The sequence below is a fragment of the Phycodurus eques genome, chromosome 2, assembly GCF_024500275.1.
Source record: "Phycodurus eques isolate BA_2022a chromosome 2, UOR_Pequ_1.1, whole genome shotgun sequence".
In the NCBI taxonomy this organism is placed as follows: domain Eukaryota; kingdom Metazoa; phylum Chordata; class Actinopteri; order Syngnathiformes; family Syngnathidae; genus Phycodurus; species Phycodurus eques.
The window spans coordinates 44,487,977-44,510,013 of NC_084526.1; the positions used below are offsets into that span (position 1 = coordinate 44,487,977).

Consider the following 22,037-nt stretch of genomic DNA (forward strand, 5'->3'; position numbering starts at 1 on the left):
CATTCTATTTGTTTATTTAAAAAAGTAATATTGTCCTACTTGCTAAATTTATTATACTTACCTGTATAGTAGTTGCCTGCTATTGAACAACAGTCTTGAACTCACTTTTTTTCATTAAAATGCTAAACTGCAAAATTTCTACTCACCTTGCTCTTTTTACAAAGTATATACAAACTATATATATTACACTTTATATTTGCAGGTGCAACTGGCAATATTTTGATGTGGCTTTTTGCAAGAAGTAGGCAGGCAGATGTTGGTTATTCCCTTGTTGGACAGTTTGGTTTTCTGGTGGTTTGGTTGATGGGGGGGCTCGCGGGGGAAAGCAGCCAAAGGAACCAAAGGAACAGACCTGTCCTTGTTCTTTCTCCTAACAGCCACACCACCAGGATAAAGCAAAAGAAATGGGACGCCATTTCCCAGGGAAGTCAGGTAGGCAGCAACATTCACCATCCTTGCTGGGTTCAGAGAGCAGCGTGTAAAAAATCTTGATTACTCAAACCAAAACATTAGTTTGGTTTTTGACTGTTTTGTTGTTGTTGTCGAAAGTAATATTAGACCTCTTCAAAACAAACTCACTCACTCGCTCTCTCTCCACATATATGTATATATATATATATATATATATATATATATATATATATTGTATACACACACATAGATACTCAGTGTTGGGAAAGTTCATTTTCTAAGTGAACTGATTCAAAGTTCGTTTCACTATTCCATAAATTAACTAGTTCATAGTTCTTTATTTTAGTTTTTTTTTCTCAATATGTTGCTGACAGGCCATTACCCTCAGAATAATAGGATTTCATTTCCCCATTCAGTCCACACTAGTAGCCAGCTAAGGCTTTCACCCTACAATCTCAAAAACATGAGGAAAAACCTTTTAAAATGTGGAATTAATTACCTTTGTCCTTAATGTGCAAACAAAAACACATAACACAGTATGACAGGAACGATGGTGAAAGGCATTTGCATTTCTAGCAGCTATAGCTGACTATATTAACAAAATATTTGATCTTAGCTACTCTTATATTCCAAAACAAAATACATTCTATATTTTGACAGTGTGATCGTACAGTGTTTTAACTCAAGCATTCTTATACAAACACAATTTTCGGAACAAAGAATGCATTCTCTCCCATTCACGGAGTGTCGGTAAGCGAGCCTTGCCCGTGTAAACGTTAATGCCGGCCGCCCTAAATCGGTTACCAAATGCAGCGTTCATCCTCCGACATTTGAAGGCTTGTATATAGTGTGTTCGGATGAGGCCCAAACTCTTGGAACTTTTGTTCGAAAACCAGTTACAGACGCCAGAATGAGCGTGTTCTCAATAACGTTCATCAGGCAGAGGTTCAGTTCACCTAAAATATGAACTTGGTCACTTTCGTTTTATATTTTTTATATAGATACACACACACACAGACACTCATGCGCAAAGACTCAGATTTGATTTAGAAATTCAAACAATTATCACTCATAAGCATATGACTCAAAACATTGCTTTCATTATGTTCAGCTACACTGGAAAATTTCACAAAGCCTAGCATTCATTCTATAGGAACAGACGTGAGAAATTCCCAGTTGGAATATACAGTAGCTCCTCTGTTGCCTCACTATCAGATCCTCTATTAGCCCCAATGCGCTTGTTCCTTTTGTCCAACTCTCCTCTGGCTCAGAAAAGCGTGAGAATCTTGTTCAAACTGCGGAAGCTATAAAAAGGAACAAAACGACGAGTTGCACAGTTCACAGGTCACAGATGCATAGAGCAGCTCTATCTCACGTTAGATCAACAAAACCTTTGTTGTTTTACGTTATGGTGGTTGTTCAATCTTTGACATCTGGGTCAGTTTCACTGTGATGAGTTGTCATTTAACGCTCAGTTTCGGTTGTTGAATCTTAATTAATAATTCATCGTATAGAGAACCCCCACACCCCCCCAGTACTTTTTGTTCCTGCTGTTTGAGATGAAAACCTTGGTTTTAGAGCTCAGGTATCCACGGAGCCTCAAGTCCAGAAGTATCTTTTTTGTCTACTGAAAAGAAAGATTTGAAGTTTGTTATGTGGCTTGTTTTACGTAAAAATTAATGCTGACTTGTGCATTTATTTGCTGTATAATGGAAATATTCTAAATTTAACACATTGACTGCATTTAGTGTTAGACTCTGTATTAGTGTATTTGCGGTGATATCTTTGCATTTCTTGCATATTGGAGCTGTCTGTATGAATACATTTATGAAATCAATGGATTCCTAGCTAATGTTGCCAAATAGTTTCAGGATCAGGTTTCATTTTTTGGGTTCGCTGGTTGTTACAGTTGACCAAAAAGCAAATAAAGTGTCAATTTCCTATCTTTTAGGAACTTCAATCAACAGATGATCCATTAGCTGATCATACATTATCCTCCATGGAGTCTCTGATCAGTCAAAACATCACATCCGATATGACCTCAAATGACTCGTTGAAGACATCCTTCATCTCACGAAGAAGATTGGAGTCTAACTTTACAAAATCTTCAACAATCGTACCATCCAGTACAAGAACTGAACAATCCAAGCACCTACAGGCACCAAATAGAACAACAGTATCCAGCGCGGTGGCAACCACCAAAGCACCATTCAAACAATCCTTAACCACCTCAGCAATGTCTAAGCCATCTCCAACACAGACAGTGCTCAACAGCCAATCGCCAACCACTGTAGCCTCAGCCAGCCAATCAGGCAGCACTATAACATCATCGCACACAGCACTAGTCAGCAAATCATCAATTAGCTCATCTACTCCAACAATGATACAAACAAGCCAGTCACCCCCAGTCGACCAGTCAGTAGCTTCTCTGACTATTTGCGAAACAGCCAATCAGTGCATTAACATCTCACAAGCGCCAAACACATTGACCACCTATCCCAAGCCACTGTCAAGTTCATCATCTTCTGACAAATCCCAGATTGACTCTGTAAAACCATCAAGCCAATTATCAACTAATACAACTGGAAACCCTGGAAGCAGAGTCTTCTCGCAAGATGAACGCCCCCTTAATATTTCAGTTTTCACCAGAAAGGCAAAAGAAGTCCTACGGTTTCATATGATTTCAGGTACCTTTTCACTTACTTGCATAAATGCGAGACTGAATGTATGCAGTCGATGGTAGAAATCTGTCTTAACTCAAGTTTTTCTGTGTGGGGTTTGCAATTGTGGGCTTCCTCCTTGGCACTCACTACCTCACTGTCCAAAACATCCACCCACCCACCCACCCAACCCATCCATCCATCCATCCATCCATCCATCCAGCCATCTATCTTCTGAGCCGCTTATCCTCACGCGGGTCGCGGGCGTGCTGGAGCCTATCCCAGCTATCTTCGGGCAGGAGGCGGGGTACACCCTGAACTGGTTGCCAGCCAATAGCAGTGTCCAAAACATATATATATGTTAATTAAGAATTTAAAACATGAAGTGGAAAATGCTGTCTGTCTCTAGAATTCCCATCCCTACACTTAATGAAAAATGTAAATTTCTGAAATGTGTAATTCTAAACACTGAAAAAAGAATCTGTTGTATCCCCCTCACCCTAGGATAACCATCTGCAGAGTGGGCTCACTCAGCCACATCACACACAAGTACAGCCTGTATGAGGAGCCATTGTGTGATGTTTGGGGATGTAGGGGCCCCACTGCTCCAAAGGGCAGATGGGGAGTTCTGAATTTGAAAGTCTTGAAGCTTGGCTGTGCACATTCGGAGAATTAGGCAGCATGCTGGACTAATGGTTAACATGTCTGCCGAACAGTTCCGAGGTTGGGGGTTAGAATTTTGGCTAGTTTGCATGTTCTCCCCAAAATTGGATATTCCATATGTACTTCAGCTTTCTCCCACATTCCAAAACATGCATGTTAGGTTAATTGAAGACTAAATCGTACATAGGTGTGAGTGTGATTGTTTTTTTTTGTCTCAGTGTACCTGCGGTTGCTTGTTGTCCAGGGAAGGGTGTAACCAAAGTCAGGAGAGATCAGCACCTTATTGAGGACATGCACTATAGAAAATAAATGAATGGATAGTCTTTGTATACATTTTTTTATTTTAAAGAAGTGTTATCAGATGTGATTTAAAAAGCATTGCCAGATCATCAAGTGTACTGTAACTACTTTCTTGTTTTTTGTAGAGTCATGTTCCTTTCGATGCCTGAACGGTGGTTGGTGCACTCAGTCCAAGTCATGTGACTGCAGCCTATTTCAGGCCACTGGAAACAGGTGTCAGACAGGTAAATCTAATTTTAAAAGTTCATGCTCAAACTTTGACTGAGGGGGATTTAATACAATAATTGTTGGTCAAATCAGGTGATCTTACACATTTATTTAGACGCCATTGTATGGGTACTCTTTGGACCCCAACATGTTGCTTGCCGGTAACAACAACATTGGGTATTGAAAAAAGATTTTTCAGTGTTTGATACTCATGTTTTGTCATCACCTGAAGAATTATTTTATCACTCTTTCTCTTCTTTAGCACAAAATTCCTAATACAGTCTCCAATGTATTGTTTTGTGTGCTCAGTTCCAAATCTTGGCTTTGAGAGGGAGATGACATGCAGGACATGGGGTCAATACAACTTTGAGACCTTTGATGGCCTCTACTACTACTTTCCTGGCCGATGCACGTACACACTGCTGAAAGACTGTGAGAAAAACACTCAGGTCATTGTTGTCCAGGTGAGTTATGAACATGAAGAAAGTATCCATTTTGTGATATAAATTTCCCCCCTTACATTTTAAGATGAATAATCTAAATGATTAAAAAAAATCTAAATGTAGTCAAATTATTGCTGCCTTTTGATGTTGGTACATACAGTAACTACCATCAAATGACATTGATCCATTTTCCATTAGCTATTCCAGTTCAGGCATGCCATCTAGAGATAGACAATCATTTGCACTCAAAATTTATTTTGCGAAGCAATATTTTGACACATAAGCAAAGAAACAACAAGAAAATTCTTTTTTTTAAAAACAAAATTTACAACTGACTTCTGGAGAAATTACGTGTGAATGCTGAAATGCTGAAACGTGGAATGATTAGGAATGATATTGAATGATATGAAATGACGTAGAATAGGCGGAACAGTTTTGAAGTTGGAATGGTTTGAATCTGTCGAGAAATGTTACAGGAGGAGGGAAGCGTAAAATATGTAATAATACGGGAATCTTGTCAGTCATAATGGTGGAAAATTTGGTGAAAATTGAAGTTTTGACGTGTGGGAGTTTTTGGAATGTTGAAAATATTTTGTCGTTGGAACGGTTTGAATTGGTCGAGAAATGTGAAAGCAGAAGGGAATAATGTGGAGTTTGTTTTAATGTGGGACAAATGTGGGTATTGTAATGGGGAAAAGTGTAGAATTTGGGGAATGTGGAAGATATTTTGTCGTTGGAACGGTTTCAATTGGTCAAGAAATGTGGAAGCAGGAGGGAATAAAATAGAATTTGTCTATGTAGGAAAACGTGGGGGAAAAGTGGGTAATATGGGAATTTGGAGAATGGGGGTGTTTTAATGAAGTTTTGAATGAATTGAATGTTTCAAATGAATTATTTTGTGGAATGTCTCATTGGGAATGAATTGGGAATTTTTGGGTGAAAATGTGGGTAATTTTTGAATGAGAAAAGCAGTGAATTTGTGAGCTGTTGAAGCTGGAAGGGTGTGATTCGGATGAAAAATGTGGAAGTAATAGCACGCCAAAAAAGTGAGATGAATAAAATATCAAAAGAAGAATAAAGTAAAATGTTTCAAATAACTGAATAACACTTTCAGCATTCACACAATTGCACAGAATGTAGTAGTAATAGTAATTCTGGGGAGCCCTGGCCTGCAGTTGTTTCTCTTCAACGAACCGGTTCCATCTTTGGGTAATGGGCGACAATGACACCTAAAGAGAGTTACTTAGGTCTAGTCTAGTTTAGTCGAGGTTTGTCTGTTACATTGGGTACAGAAAGTTTTCAGACCTCCTTAAGTTTTTCACTCTTTGTTATATTGCAGCCATTGTTAAAATCATTTAAGTTAATTTTTTCCTCATTAATGTACACACAGCACACCATATTGACGGAAAAAAAATTGTTGACATTTTTGGAAAAACTGAAATATCACACAGCCATAAGTATTCAGACCCTTTGCTGTGTCACTCATATACAACCCCAATTCAATGTAGTTGGGACGTTGCGTTAAACAAATAAAAACAGAATGCAATGATTTGTGAATCATGTTCAACCTATATTTAATTGAATACACTACAAGGACAAGATATTTCATGTTCAAACTGATAAACTTGATTGTTTTTAGCAAATAATCATTAACTCATCAACAACATCAACATCAAAAACATACTGTATAATAATCACACAATAATACAACTCTAGCTGAAGATAAATGAGTATAAAAAAACCAAAATGTGAATAGAATTTCATCATTCTCCAATGGTATCTGTTTCAATAAGGGCAATTTTTATGTTGCAAAACATCTTCTCTTTGCAGGTGCACAATGACCCAGGCTGTGGCTCTGAGCCTTACAACTGCCAGCGCTCAGTCAGCCTCTTTCTTCCGCGGGAGGGTGAAATCCAGTTACATGCCACTAACGTGACATTAAATGGGCAAAGGTTAGGAGTTAAAAAAGATGAAAAAAAACCATTCTTTTTTTAGGGCATTATTTTATAATTATTACAGCAGCAGTTATTAATTTGCTGAATTCATGTGTATGGATTCATTTGTAACATTTAACATTTTATTTGATTTCTTTTGGGTGGGAAGAGAAATGAGTTACACTTTATAAAATAAAAAAAAGCAGTAGCTACATTTTATTTAAATACAAATTTATTTTGTGTCACTTTTTTAAAAAAAGTAATATTTTTTTCCTCTGTCCAGTTTGCAGCTTCCACAACACATCCATGACCTGCATCTGAAGCAGATCTCCCAGTACGTGTTGGTTACACAGAGACAAGGCTTCACGCTGGCCTGGGAGGGTCACAGTGGCTCAGTCTACATTAAACTCAGCCCAGAATTTGTGGGCAGAACCTGTGGCCTGTGTGGGAACTTCAACGCAGATATACAAGATGACCTCAGGACCAGCTATGGTAATGTCAATTTGTTAGGGAGCAGTCAAAAGTTATTTCATTCTTTGGAGATCATAAGTGGATTATTTTTGCTTTTGAATTGATGAGTAACCAAAACACCAGAGCCTAGAACTGAATGTGGGGACTTTAAATGTTGGGACTATGACAGGACAAGCTCAGGAGTTGGTTGACATGATGATTAGGAGAAAGGTGTTGTGTGTCCAGGAGAGCAGGTGGGAAGGCAGTAAGGCTTGCAGTTGAGGGGAAGGAGTCTAATTTATTTTACCATGGTGTAGATAGGAAGAGAAATGGAGTAGGGGTTATTCTAAAGGAAGTGTTAGCTAATAATGTCTTGGAGGTGAAAAGAGTATCAGATCGAATGATAAGGCTGAAAATTGAAATTGAGGGTGTTATGTATAATGTGATTAGTGGCTATGCCCCACAGGTAGGATGTGACCTAGAAGTGAAAGAGAAATTCTGGTAGGAGCTAGACGAAGTAGTTCTGAGCATCGCAGACAGAGAGTCGTGATTGGTGCAGATTATAATGGAAATGTTGGTGAAAGAAAAGGGTGATGAAGAAGTGATGGGTAAGTTCATCATCCAGGAAAGGAACTTGGAGGGACAGGCTGTAGTGAACACTTTCTTACAGAAGAGGCAGGAACATAGGCTGACCCATTGGGTGACCTACAAGAGTGGAGGTAGAAGCAGAATCAGAATCATCTTTATTTGCCAAGTATGTCAAAAACACACAAGGAATTTGTCTCCGGTAGTTGCAGCCGCTCTTGTACGACACCATACAGTCAATTGACAGGGAATACTTTTGAGACATCCATCCATCCATCCATCCACTCACTCACTCACATCCATCCATCCATCCATCCATCCATCCATCCACTCATCCACTCACTCACTCACTCACTCACTCACTCACTCACTCACTCACTCACTAACTAACTAGGGTCGTGGGCTGCCGGAGCCTATCCCAGCTATCTTCAGGCGGGAGGCGGGGTACACGCTGAACCGGTTGCCAGCCAATCGCAGGGCACATAGAAAAAAACAACTATTCGCACTCACATTCACACCTACGGGCAATTTAGAGTCTTCAATCAACCTACCACGCATGTTTTTGGGATATGGGAGGAAACCGGAGTGCCCGGAGAAAAACCACCCAGGCACGGGGAGAACATTTGAGACATAAAGACATAAAAATACAAAATAAAAAAAACTCACTGAGCAATAAAAGGTTGCCAGTAATGAGGTAATGCCGGTACAATTTTTTTTTTCCTTTTTGACAGTTGTGCAAAAGATGCAGAGTCCTCTAGCAATTAGAGCAGTTTGAAATGATTAAGAGAACAATAGTCCGCTGCAATGACCCTTGTGCAAAGGACGCCGATGTCATGGTCTGTCCCTGCAGTTCTGTTGTTGGAGCTTGGGTGGCGCATTGCGTCCCTCTCGCCCACCACCTTTATGACTGTGCAATGAATCTTCTGCCGGGAGCACCTCTTCCGTCCAGCCGACTTTCCAACTTTTCCCGCCCTGAGAAAAAGGCTATGGAGGACTATATCCGTGGCTCTCTGGCTTCGGGACTCATTTGACCTTCCTCGTCTCCAGTAGGGGCCGGCTTCTTCTTCGTTGAGAAGAGAGATACCACTCTCCACCCCTGCATCGATTACCATGGACTCAATGACATCACCGTTAAAAATAAATCACCACGACCCCTCATTTGAACCCCTCTGTGACACCCAGATATTCACCAAATTGGACCCACGAAATGCCTACCATCTCATCCGTATCAGAGAGTGGGATGAATGGAAAACTGCTTTCAATACCCCCCTCGGACACTTCGAATACCTGGTCATGCCGTTCGGATTAACCAACGCCCCTGCTGTCTTTCAAACCTTCATCAATGATGTCCTCCACGCTATGTTGAACTGGTTTGTTTTTGTTTACTTGGACACCCTCATATTTCTCCAGCTCCCCCGAAGAACACCGCAGTCAATCATTGCCAAAGGACAATTGCATCCAGACCCTGCCAAGATGCAAGCAGTCGTTAACTGGCCCACTCCCACCAACCGCAAAGAACTACAACGTTCAACTTCTACTGCCGCTTTAGCCGCAATTACAGTAAAGTTTCTAAAAATTCCTCACTAGCCTTACCTCCACCAGCTCTCTGTTTCAGTGGACCCCGGTAGCATCCCAAGCCTTCCACCAACTTAAGACCCTTTTCACCAGTGCTCCCATCCTACGACACCCCGACCCCTCCTCCAGTTCGTGGTGGAGTTGACGCCTCGGACACAGAGGCAGGAGCCATTCTCTTGCAGCGGGACCCCTCTTCCCAAAGCTTCATCCCTGTGCTTTCTTTTCTCGTTGTCTATCCCTCACTGAAGGGAACTACGACATTGGCAAACGAGAGCTGTTGGCCATCATCTGGGCATTGGAGGAGTGGAGGCACTGGCTGGAGGGGACTGATTTACCATTTATCATTTGGACTGATCACAAGAACCTTGCCTACCTCCGTTCCGCCAAACGCCTTAACCCCCGACAAGCTCGCTGGGCCCTCTTCTTGAGCCGATTTAATTTCAGCCTCTCCTTCCTTCCTGGATCTCGCAACAGCAAACCAGACGCTATGTCTCCCATGTTCTCACCCCCCTCCAGCCCTGCAGAACACAAGACCATCCTCCCTTCCTCCTGCTTCGTTGGGGCAGCCAATTGGAAAATCGAGCAGATTGTCAAACATGCTCAAGCGACCCAACCGGATCCCAAGACTGGACCTCCTAACCAGCTTGGCATGTTCTGATGTTCTCCAGTGGGCCGGTATCACCCGCACAATCCAATTTATACAACAACACTTCTGGTGGCCTAGCCTGGTGAAAGACACCCGGAGGTTCGTCCAAGCCTGCTTCATCTGTGCCCGAGGGAAGACTTCACACCTGCGCCCAGCTGGTCTGCTGTGCCCCTTACCTATCCCGAGCCGCCCTTGGTCCCACATCGCCTTGGACTTCGTTACCGGCCCTCCCTGAAGGTAACTCTGTCATTTTCACCATTATCGATCGATTTTCTAAGTACGTCCATTACATTACTCTCCCCAAGCTACCAGACGGAGTGGGCAAATCAGTCCCTGGAATCGGCCCTTCGCAGCGTTGCCGCATGCAACCCCACCTTCTGGAGCTCATTCCTCCCATGGATTGAGTACGCCCACAACTCCCTCACCGTGCTCTCTACTATTGTCTATGTTTTTGTGTTTTTTGTTCGTCTTTGGAGACATTACGCGACTCTTTTACACAAGGGAAGACTTGCTAAACATCAGGGAGTCTACCCCGGACTTTCTTACACCAACTTTCGCAAATCCGCTCAGTTTTTCCCCCGAGTTACTCACCGGGGGCGACTGCAGTCTATGGTGCATGGAGACGGAGGAGGAGAAAGGGGAAGTGCGCCGTCATCCAAGGGAAACTCCGTGAGAGAGGATACAGATTGGTGTTTCCGTCGATCCACCTCACGAATCTGCGCTCCCTACCCAACAAAAGCGATGAGTTTCATCTTCTGACAAAGACCAGTAAAGACTTTGGACGTTCCGCCCCCCCTGTGCTTTACGGAGACATGGCTTTGTGAGGGTGTCTCTGATGGCGCCGTAATGCTTTCCGGCTTCCTTCTTCACCGGGCAGACCGCATCATGGCGTTATCGGGGAAAGCAAAAGGCGGCGAGATATGCTTTTATCAACAAAGATTGATGTACGGACGTCACGGAGGCCAGCAAACACTGCAGCACGCATTTAGAGTCACTGTTTTTTAACTGTAAGCCATTCTACTCGCCTCGTAAGTTCACATCTTTCATTTTCTCCGGTGTTTACATTCCGCCCCAAACTAACACAAATGCAGCACTGCTAATGCTCGCTGAACAAGTAAATGAAAGCTAAACTCAACCACAAACTAAATACAATCAGCAGATTGAAAGTCCTACCAGGGAAAATAACATTTTAGACCACTGCTATACTACGCTAAATAACGCATACCGTGCTATACCTCGCGCAGCTCTGGGCTCGTCTGATCACTGCTTAATTCACTTAATACCAACATACAGGCAATAACTTAAACGTGAGAAGCCTACGGCGAAAACAGTGAAAAAGGGGACCAACGAAGCAAAGATAGAACTTCAAAGCTGTCAAGACTGGAGTGTCTTTGAAAATTCAGCTGGCAGCCTGGATGACTATACAGACATTGTCACATCCTATATCAGTTTCTGTGAAGAGGTGTGTGTACCAACTAAGTCATTTCGCACGTCAATAACAACAAACCGTGGTTCACTGCCAAACATAAGGATCTTCACAGGCTAAAGGTGGTGCATATCGAAGTGGGGATAGGGCCCTATATAATCACGCTAGAAACTAGCTGACTAAATAAATTAACATGGCAAAGACAAACTATGCAGTAAAGTTAGAAAAACAGTTTAGCACTAACGACTCTAAATCAGTCTGGCATGCATTACAATCGCAAACCAATTACAAGCAACCAACCCCCCAAGCTGAGAATGATAAAAGACTAGCCGACGATTTGAACACCTTCTACTGCAAGGTTTGAAAAGGACACTTTCCGACCCCACACCTACCCAGCCGCACCACCGACCACAATCACACCTCTGACTTCTGCGTTAACCATCCACGAACAAGATGTGAGATGCATCTTCAAACAAAAAAAGATTAACGAAGCGGCAGACCCAGACCTTGTGTCCCCATCCTGCTTCAAAGTCTGCGCGGACCAGCTCGCGCCAGTCTTCACACAGATGTTCAATAGATCTCTGGAACTGTGCGAAGTACCATCCTGTTTCAAACGCTCCACCATCATCCCAGTCCCAGAAGAAACCTGCAATCCCTTTTATTGCTCAGTGACTTTTTCTTCTTCTTCTTTTTTTTAACAATGTCTTCCATCCATCCATCCATGTTCTACCGCTTATCCGAGGTCAGATCGTGGGGGCAGTAGCTTTAGCAGGGACGCCCAGAGTTCCCTCTCCCCAGCCACTTCATCCAGCTCTTCCGGGGGGATCCCAAGGCATTCCCAGGCCAGTAGTCTCTCCAGCGTGTCCTGGGTCGTCCCCGGGGTCTCCTCCCGGTGGGACGTGCACGGAACACCTCACCAGGGAGGCGTCCGGGAGGAATATGTGATTCAACTTCCCGACGGACCCCCCTCTCCACCACCCCTGAATAGACCCTACCAGGGAGGCTGAGGAGTGTGATCCCCCTGTAGTTGGAACACACCCTCCGGTCCCCCTTCTTAAAAAGGGGGACCACCACCGCAGTCTGACAATCCAGAGGCACTGTCCCCGATGTCCACGCGATGTTGCAGAGGCGTGTTAACCAGCACAGCCCCACAACATCCAGAGCCTTGAGGAACTCCGGGCGAATCACATCCACCCCCGGGGACTTGCCATTCGAGGAGCTTTTTAACCACCTCGGTGACCTCAACTCCAGAGATAGGAGAGCCCACCTCAGAAAACCCAGACTCTGCTCCCTCATGGGAAGGCATGTCGGTGGAATTGAGGAGGTCTTCGAAGTATTCTCCCCACTGGCTCACAACGTCCCGAGTCGAGGTCAACAGCGCCCCATCCCCACTATACACACTGTTGATGGTGCACTGCTTCCCCCTCCTGAGACGCCGGTTGGTGGACCAGAATTTCCTCGAAGCCGTCCGGAAGTCTTTCTCCATGGCCTCGCCGAACTCCTCCCATGCCCGAGTTTGTGATTCAGCAACCACCAAAGCTGCATTCCGCACCCATCAGCTGCCTCAGGATTCCCACAGGCCAAAAAGTCCCATATGACTCCTTCTTCAGCTTGACAGCATCCCTCACCGTTGGTGTCCACCAACGGGTTCGGGGATTCCCGCCACGACAGGCACCGACCACCTTACGGCCACAGCTCCGGTCGGCCGCCTCAGCAATGGAGGCGCGGAACATGGTCCACTCGGACTCGATGTCCCCCGCCTCCCCCGGAACATGAGTAAATTTCTGTTGGAGGTGGGAGTTGAAACTCCTTCTGACAGGGGATTCCGCCACACGTTCCCAGCAGACTCTCACAATACGTTTGGGCCTGCCACGTCGGACCGGCATCTTCCCCCACCATCGGAGCCGCAAGTCCGATGACACGACCACAAAGTCGATCATCGAAGTGTGACCTAGGGTGTCCTGGTGCCAAGTGCACGTGTGGACACCCTTATGCTTTAACATGGTGTTCGTTATGGAGAAGCCGTGATGAGCACAGAAGTCCAATAACAGAACACCGCTCGGGTTCTGATTTGGGGGCCGTTCCTCCCAATCACGCCCTTCCAGGTCTCACTGTCATTACCCACGTGAGCATTGAAGTCCCCCAGTGGGAGCGCTCTTCAGCACCCCCTCTAAGGACTCCAAAAATGGTGGGTACTCTGAACTGCTCTTTGGTGCATAGGCACAAACAACAGTCAGGATCCGTCCCCCCCACCCGAAGGCGGAGGGAGGCTACCCTCTCGTCCACCGGGGTGAACCCCAACGTACAGGCGCCGAGCCGGGAGCAATAAGTATACCCACACCTGCTCGGCGCCTCTCAACGCGGGCAACTCCAGAGTCCAACCCTTCTTGAGAGGACTGGTACCAGAGACCAAGCTGTGCGTGGCGGCGAGTCCGACTATATCTAGTCAGAACTTCTCGCCCTCACACACCAGCTCGGGCTCCTTCCCTGCCAGAGAGGTGACATTCCACGTCCCGAGAGCCAGATTCTGTGGCCAGGGATCGGATTTCCAAGGTCCCCGGCTTCGGCCACCACCCAGCTCGCACTGCACCCGACCCATATGGCCCCTCCCACAGGTGGTGAGCCCGTGGGAAGGGGGAGCTACGTTACCCTTTTGGGCTGTGCCCGGCCACCAATGGGACCCGGCCACCAGGGGCTCGCCTTCGAGCCCCACCTCCAGGCCTGGCTCCAGAGGGGGGCCCTGGTGACCCTCCGTCCGGGCAAGGGAAACCTGAGTCCATTTTTTGTCATCATCATAAGGGCTCTTTGAGCCGTGCTTTGTCTGGTCCCTCACCTAGGACCTGTTTGCCATTAGTGACCCTGCCAGGGCATAAAGCCCCAGACAACTTAGCTCCTAGGATCATTGGGACACACAAACCCCTCCACCACGATAAGATGACGGCTCAAGGAGGGGTACAAAGTCTTTATGTCTCAAAGGTATTCTCTGTCAATTGACTGTCTGTTGTCGTACTAGAGCGGCGCTAACTACCGGAGACAAATTCCTTGTGTGTTTTTGACATACTTGGCAAATAAAAATGATTTTGATTCTGATGGATATGTGTTGACTCGTGCCAGTAGTGTGGTGGATCGATGGAAAGAAGACTTTGAGGAGTTGATGAATGATGAAAATGAAAGAGAAGGAAGAGAAGAAGAGGCAAGTGTGGTGGACCAGGAAGTGGCAATGATTAGTAAGGGGGAAGTTAGAAAGGCACTAAAGAGGAGGAAAATTGGAAAGGCAGTTGTTCCTGGACCATCTGGGAGAGGTGGCTGTGGGGATTTTGACCAGCTTGTTCTACAGAATTCTAGCTGGTGTGAAGATCCCTGTGGAATGGAAGAAATGTGTGCTGGCGCCCATTTTTAAGAACAAGGGTGATGTGCAGAGCTGTGGGAACTACAGAGAAATAAAGTTGATGAGCGACACAACAAAGTTATGGGAAAGAGTCGTTGAGGCTACACAGTATAGTTTCATGCCTAGAAAGAGTACCATATGCATTATTTGGAGAGGAGAAATAGTGAGTATGTTGCTTGAAGGATGATGAGGATGGAGCTGCCAGGCAAGAGAGCTAGAGGAAGACCAAAGAGAAAGTTGATAGAGGTAGTGAGGGAAGACATGAGGGCAGTTGGTTTTAGAGAGGAGGATGCAGGAGATAGGCTTGCATCAAAAAGGATGACACGCTGTGGTGACCTCTAATGGGACAGCTGAAAGGAAAAGAAGAAGTAACTAAAACACCAGTACATTTTTCAATGAATTCATAATAGAACGTAACACCTGAAGTTATATCATGCACACATTAACAATTGAAAAGCGTGTTTAAACAAATCATGACATATTGCATATTTTAAAGACTTGCTGTTGTAATCTGGATTTCTATTATACAGCATCAGGACCAACAATACGAAATCTTTGTGTGATTAAATGTTATTGGTTATCAGCCCACTCTCAAATCCTAGTTGACTGGTTTAAATACCAAGAAATGAAATTAAATGTGATATTGATTGAAAATCGTAATGAGCAAATTTGGTAACATGGCAACTTCTGCGTGTCTTGCAGGGCTCCTGACTCATGAAATAGAAATGTTTGGAAACAGTTGGATGGAGACCATGCCGCTCCAGGCACGGTGTCCCATGGTGCCTTCTGGTTTCGCCTCACCTTGTACAGCCGTCGATGTGCAGGTCTTGCTGGTAAGAGTCTCTGGCACAGACTGCTTTCATGGCTAAAAAACAAAACACAACCCAAAACGTTAAAACAAAACAAAACCATTCTTCCTCATCCCGCGCTTCCCCTACAATTTTCAATCTCAATTTACTTTTACCCACTTTGGTAAATACAAATTAAAATGCATTGACATGATGATGAAGCTAAGTACAATAAATACTGGACAGCAGTGGTGGGTGGTGAGTTTGGGACCTGGGCCTTCAGTGACTTACTGGTAATCCACCTCTTAATAACGCCATAACATTGCAAAAATAACATACAAAAACCCTACAAATGTGTAACTACAGTATGTGTGGCATTAAAAGAAGAGACAGGCATTCCCCATATTTGTGGATGAATGCCATTATTACTAAAGCAAGAAACAGCTACCTTTATCTTCCAATACATCACCTCTAACCCTCTACAGTATAGAAGTTGTCGTGTATACGACAACTTCTATATATCACTTCACAATCAATATGTATCTATTAACATGACAAAGACGTTAAAACCTTAAATAAAATACGTCGTACTCACCTGATGGAGACGCAGCAGGCCTCCCAACTTATCTCCTGCCTGTCTGGGTAAGGTCGCTCATACTGTACATGCTGCTCTGAAAGTGCCCCAAAATCCTTTTCTGGGTTGAAAACAAGTCAGACAGTAATATGTTGGTTGACCCTAACCCTTTTTTTTTTAAAGTTGCCTTGAAAATGAATTTTTAATCATGTCCAAAATCATCCTCTTCTATCGCACGCACATATTCAGCTCAACCAATCAGGGGACTATTGAGCTGAACCAATCAGAGTACGGGAAAAGCACCAACGTGATTCAGCCTGTGTGAAGGCGCAGAGTGGTGAATCTAAAATCTAATTGGTTAGACCATTTGAACGTTGAATGGTGTGTGTTGTACTTGTTTGATGTCAGCATTCAGGATTTTGAAGGTCTTTGGCAGATTACATTTACATGGCAACAGGTAGAAGCTGAAATCTCATTGGACAAAAGAAAAATTCTACATATACAGTAGTGGCGGCCCGGTGGGCGACTGGTTAGCACATCTGCCTCACACGTCTTAGGACCGGGGTTCAAATCCTGGGCCAAGCCTGTGTGGAGTTTGCATGTTCTCCACGTGCCTGCGTGGGTTTCCTCCCACATCCCAAAAACATGCATGATAGGTTAATTGAAGACTCTAAATTGCCCGTAGGTGTGAATGGGATTTGAATGGTTGGTTGTTGATACGTGCCCTGTGATAGGCTGGCGACCAGTTCAGGGTGTACCCCACCTCTCGCCCAAAGATAGCTGGGTTAGGCTCCAGTACCCCCGCGACCCTAGTGAGGAGAAGTGGTATGTAAAATGGATAGATGGAATAATTTAATTAAGTTCTAATGGCAGTTCAGTGCTTTATATAGCATTAAGGCTCTGAAGGCCCTCTCTGCACACCACTGCTGGACAGTGACTATGAAGTCGCCTGGAAAATAGGATCATCTTTGCCCGCTCATGTGTATCGTTGAGTAGCATGTCTTTTCAAAATCCTTTTCTTGTCCTCAGCCCACAGGCCACATTTTTGTTTGTGACAGGATTGTTACAAACACAAACAAAAATCGGATGGAGACTGGACCCAAGAGCAGGGTGGGTAGAGAAATGGCCAGGTCTCTACTGAACACCGGAGAGAGATCATGATATTCTTCGGGGACTCGGGAGATGTCAACTGGTGTGCCTGATGGTGGTGGGTTTCCAGAGGGCGGTATAGCAGAGAGCAGGCAGTGTGAATTGGAGTGATTGTCCATCCAGTGATGGAAGTGTGTCCAGTCAATGGCGGGATTATGTTGTTTGAGCCAGGAAATCCAGAGTACTAATGGAGTCTCAGGGGAAGGGATAACGAAAATAAATGCTCTCGCTGTGATTTCCGGAAATAAGCAAGTTAATGATATTGTTTGGTGGGTGACAGGTGATATGACTCGGCCATCCAGGGCTGTGACTTTTTTCGGAGAGACGGGAGTGGTTGGAGAGCGAGTTGGAGCTGATGCGCTATACCTTCGTGAATGAAATTATCATCGGCACCGGAATCTATTAGGGCTACTATGGGTGTGTTATGAGCGGAACCTAGATTGCAAACAGGAACGGTCATACGGGAGGAAGAGCTAGAGGAAATGGTGGTTTGGCTCGCCACGATCCGAGCGCGCCGTGGTCTTTTGTCGCAGGGGGCATGTGGCAATGTAATGACCTGATTGACCGCAATAAATGCACAGCGGCTGGATGACGCGACGCTGACGTTCCTGGGGGTCTACTCGGGTGTTACCAATTTGCATGAGCTCATCAGGTGCAGTGGGGGGTGAAGAAGGAGCAGTAGGTGGTGCAGAAGGCAGGTGAGATGTTGACGGCGGGGTGCTCACGGAGGAAGTAATTTTACGCGCTCGCAAACCCCCCCCCCCCCACCCCCTCTCGTGCTCTCTCTTGCAGAATGTTATCCAGACGAATGGTGAGTGCTATGAGATCGTCGAGAGAAGAGAGCCCGTCTTTAAGCTGTTCCAAAAGGCCGTTAATGAAAATCCCCCTAAGGGGAGCGTCATCCCACCCGCATTCACCCGCAAGTATTGTAAACTCAATTGAATAAGCAGCTACGGAACATGCGCCCTGAGTGAGCGTAAGGAGGCGGCGGGTGGCTTCTCTGCCCTGAACAGGGTGATCAAAGGCCTTTTAAGTTCTGCGGCAAAAGAATCAAACGACTGGCGTACCGGGGAGGAGTTGTGCAACAACGAGGTGGACCATTTAGCTGCTTTACTGTGGAGGAGGTCGGGGACAAATGCGACCTTGGATTGTTCGGTGGGATAACTGTACGGTTGAAGGTTGAAAACTAGGGAGCAATTAAGAAGGAACAGACTACATGCACCTAGGTCCTCTGAGGTTCTTTGTACGGGAGGCTGGCTCGGAGGCTGCGGGCTCGGCAGGAGTACTTACAGGAGGAAGGTCGGCTTGCATTTTCGAAGAGAGGAGGGAGACTTGTTGAGTGAGGGAGTGTAAGGATTCCATGATTTCTTGAAGCGCTTCGTCCTGTCACCCTATGTGGGCGCCTTGTAGGGTGAGTGCATGTTTAAGCACCTCGTGGTTGCTGGGTCCGTGGCTGGCCAGAGTATTCTGTTACGATCGGATAGAGACTGGACCCAAGGGCAGGTGGCGGCCGAAAGGTTGTGATGAACAGCATATTGAAAGGGAAATGGGGATGGTCCTTGAGATGCGCTGGCGGGTTGTTGAGTCAGAGAATACAAGGGACACGGAGGATACACTGAGGACAAGGAGGAACACGAAGGTCAGAAAGATGGCAAGGAATAGAGCAGCTTACTTGGAGACTGAGGAGCCGTGGTACAGCTGGAGAAGCTGCAATACTCTGGCGAGAGTTTCTGGGATCTGGCAGGCTCAAATACAGGTGATGATGAGGGCTGATTGATGACAGCTGTGCGGCCGAAGTGGTGCTGATTACTGTAAAGAGAGAGAGAGAGAGAGAGAGGTGCGCAAAGCACCACCGAGGTGCCAGCAAAAGGTTAATGAGATCTCAACATTGGCCAGAAATGTAACTCTTTCTTCCATTTTGATAGTTTTATGTACTTTTCTTTCATGGACGAATTTTTATTCAAAAGATCAACTGCCATTTTCGCAAACATTATTATTGGAATCTGATCGTTTGTTGAACATCAATTATAGTATCGTGGTATCACAAATAATTGGAGGAGTCACAGTACATTGTGGTCATCCACAACCATTCATTTCTCATCATTAATATTTATCCCATAATGTTGCTGCAAATGTAATGAATTCACTGTTCTTTCCATCAGAAAGTGGAGGAAACATGTTTAATGCTGCTGGATACACCATTCCAAAGCTGCCATGAGTATGTCAGCCCTTTGTCCTTCATGGCCAGCTGCTTCAATGACATCTGCTTGTAAGAAAAAAAGAGAGAAACATTCTACATGTTAGGATATGTTCACTTGTCATTTTGAGGTTTACCAAAACTCTGGACTGTCAGAGCTTGTGTTGATTTGTAATGTCTAAATCATGGATTTTCAAAATGTGGGCTAGAGAGCTGTTCAGCTCAGGCCCCTCTACCTCAATTCCCTCACTTTAATGTGTGTGCAAATGTTGATGTTATTGTGCGAATGCAGCAACGATATAAACCCATTGAAAGTTTACTTAACTGTGTCCTTTCTGTTGAAGGTCGGGTCCAACGGATGATGCGGTATGTCAAGTGTTTACAGAGTACTCCCGTGCCTGCGCCCATGCTGATCATCCACTGAACGACTGGAGCGACCACATTCCTCAGTGTGGTATGTTTTCGATTTTTCCTTGACTTTTACATTTTCGCGATATGGCCTCTTTCTACTCAAATGTACCAACATTTACTAATATGTCTTGAATGTCAAAGAGGCTAAAATTTACATTCAAATAATGGTCTGTCACACCGTCAAGATTCAGAACTAGGACATGCTAAGACCAGTTCTAATCAGATTTGTGCACATACATACTCACTATATGAGTCATATTCACTGTTGCCACAGTTACCTTGAAAAAGTAACTTAGTTACTTTACTGATTAATGTGTTTCAAAAGTAATAAAGTTAGATTACAAGTAACTTTTTTAGCTACTTTCAGCTGCCAAGTGGCAGGAATATCACTTATCCACAGTACAAAAAGAGCATTAGCTTGACCGTAGCCATTACTTGGTAATATACGCCACACAAGTTACAGAATGACGTCATCGACATCCACCAATCACTGAAATATTAGTGGAGTTGAAGCCACATTAAATGAGCTACTTAGTGCAGACATGACATGCCAAATACAATAATTACCTAAACATGTACGTAAACAACCACATCATTCTCAAGTACACTTCTCAAAAGACTCTTAACAGATGGATAGATGGACAGACAGACAGACTGTAAGAAACCTGCATCTTGTACGAGTTCTGTGGTCTCCGATTGTGTGGGGTCCCTGAAGGCAATTGTGTGGGTGTGTGTGCGGATGCGTGCGGGTCCGTAAATGTGAGAGAGTGGCGGTTAGCGGTTTGACTTTGGGGAAACAGACTTAATGTTGTTCTAAGAGCGTGATTGCAGCCAGCAGTACTCATTTTATTTGCATTATAGAGTTGTCGGTAGCTATTCCTGATTCCGTCCCCCGACAACACACACGCGCTTGCTCCCACCATCATAATTTTGATGCGAAGAGCGAGAAAACCTTTTTGTTCCCTGTGATAAGTTCAAACAGCTGTTTAACGAGCAAAACTGTGGGTGATTGACGAGGGGAGACATGAACATCAGCGGTGCGCGTTAAACCAGCAGTTCTCACTTTTCATTGTAAATATTATTTAAGATGAGCATTGTAAATCCTTCAGTGAGTCAGTCCTTACCTACATGTCGATTTCTGACCGCACACTTCGGGATTAATAATTAACCCACAATACAATGCGTGCTTAACACGCCAGTAAAACAATTCTTAATGTGTAAATATAAAAGTAACAACTAAGTAGACTTTTTACTCAGGAAAATAACAAAAATAGTGTGGCGAGAGGGAAGCCGTACATTTCTTTGCGCTTTTATCTTTACTGCACTTTCACTGTGGTATGATAAACAATGACCTCCCAGTCATTTTCCTCAATAAGTCAGAAAAGAACTCTAAATTGCCCGTAGGCGTGACTGTGAGTGCGAATGGTTGTTTGTTTGTATGTGCCCTGCGATTGGCTGGCAACCAGTTCAGGGTGTACCCCGCCTCCTGCCCGATGACAGCTGGGATAGGCTCCGGCACGCCCGCGACCCGAGTGAGGAGAAGCGGCTCAGAAAATGGATGGATGGAAGTCAGAAAAGAAGGTGTCTGCGTATTTGGTAAAATGCTGTTGGACAGATGGGGTCCTGCTTCTTCAAGTCATCAGCCACAAATGATTGTTTGTTAAAAATCATTGTTGACTCAATAGTAACTGTTATTGGTTTGAGGAAGTAACTATAATCAGATTACTTCCCTGGACGCAGTAACACGTTACATTGCTATTTACTCCAAATGGCGACCATTTTGGGATGAAGGCATGACTGTTCATATTTGATCATTTTGTGGCTGTTTGTTTATGATGTGTTTTTCTGGCAACCAGTGAAGCAGTGTCCTGAAGGTCTGCAGCACCTCGAATGTATCAGTTGTTGCCCGGCATCATGCAAGCAAGAGCACACATGCGTTGATAGCTGGCTGGCCTGCCTGGATGGATGTTATTGTCCCAATGGTGTGTTGGCATCCATTTCCCATTTGCTTTGCGCCATTTTCGGACTGTTGAAGAAGTGAAATAAGTGCTAGATTGTCCCCGCTCAGGTTTGATCTTTGAGGATGGGAGCTGTGTCGTGCCTTCTGACTGTCCCTGTGAGTACCATGGCGTCTTCTACCCATCTGGACAAATGATACAAGAGGAATGCAACAACTGGTAAGGCACATAATGACCTCTATGCCCACATTATCAGATGAGCAATGTGTGGA

At 44.7% G+C, this 22,037-nt stretch overlaps 1 protein-coding gene across 1 annotated transcript in view; it reads left to right on the forward strand.

Moving 5' to 3' along the window:
- The first annotated feature begins 3,021 nt into the window (after positions 1 to 3,021).
- Positions 3,022 to 22,037, forward strand: part of otog (otogelin) — a 178,412-nt gene continuing 159,396 nt past the window's right edge. The window contains 10 exon segments of the mRNA XM_061701282.1: positions 3,022 to 3,098; positions 4,160 to 4,258; positions 4,551 to 4,705; positions 6,515 to 6,636; positions 6,902 to 7,110; positions 15,391 to 15,521; positions 19,362 to 19,468; positions 19,741 to 19,850; positions 21,664 to 21,789; positions 21,876 to 21,984. Coding sequence (XP_061557266.1) covers positions 3,089 to 3,098; positions 4,160 to 4,258; positions 4,551 to 4,705; positions 6,515 to 6,636; positions 6,902 to 7,110; positions 15,391 to 15,521; positions 19,362 to 19,468; positions 19,741 to 19,850; positions 21,664 to 21,789; positions 21,876 to 21,984 — 1,178 coding nt within the window. The 5' untranslated portion in view covers positions 3,022 to 3,088.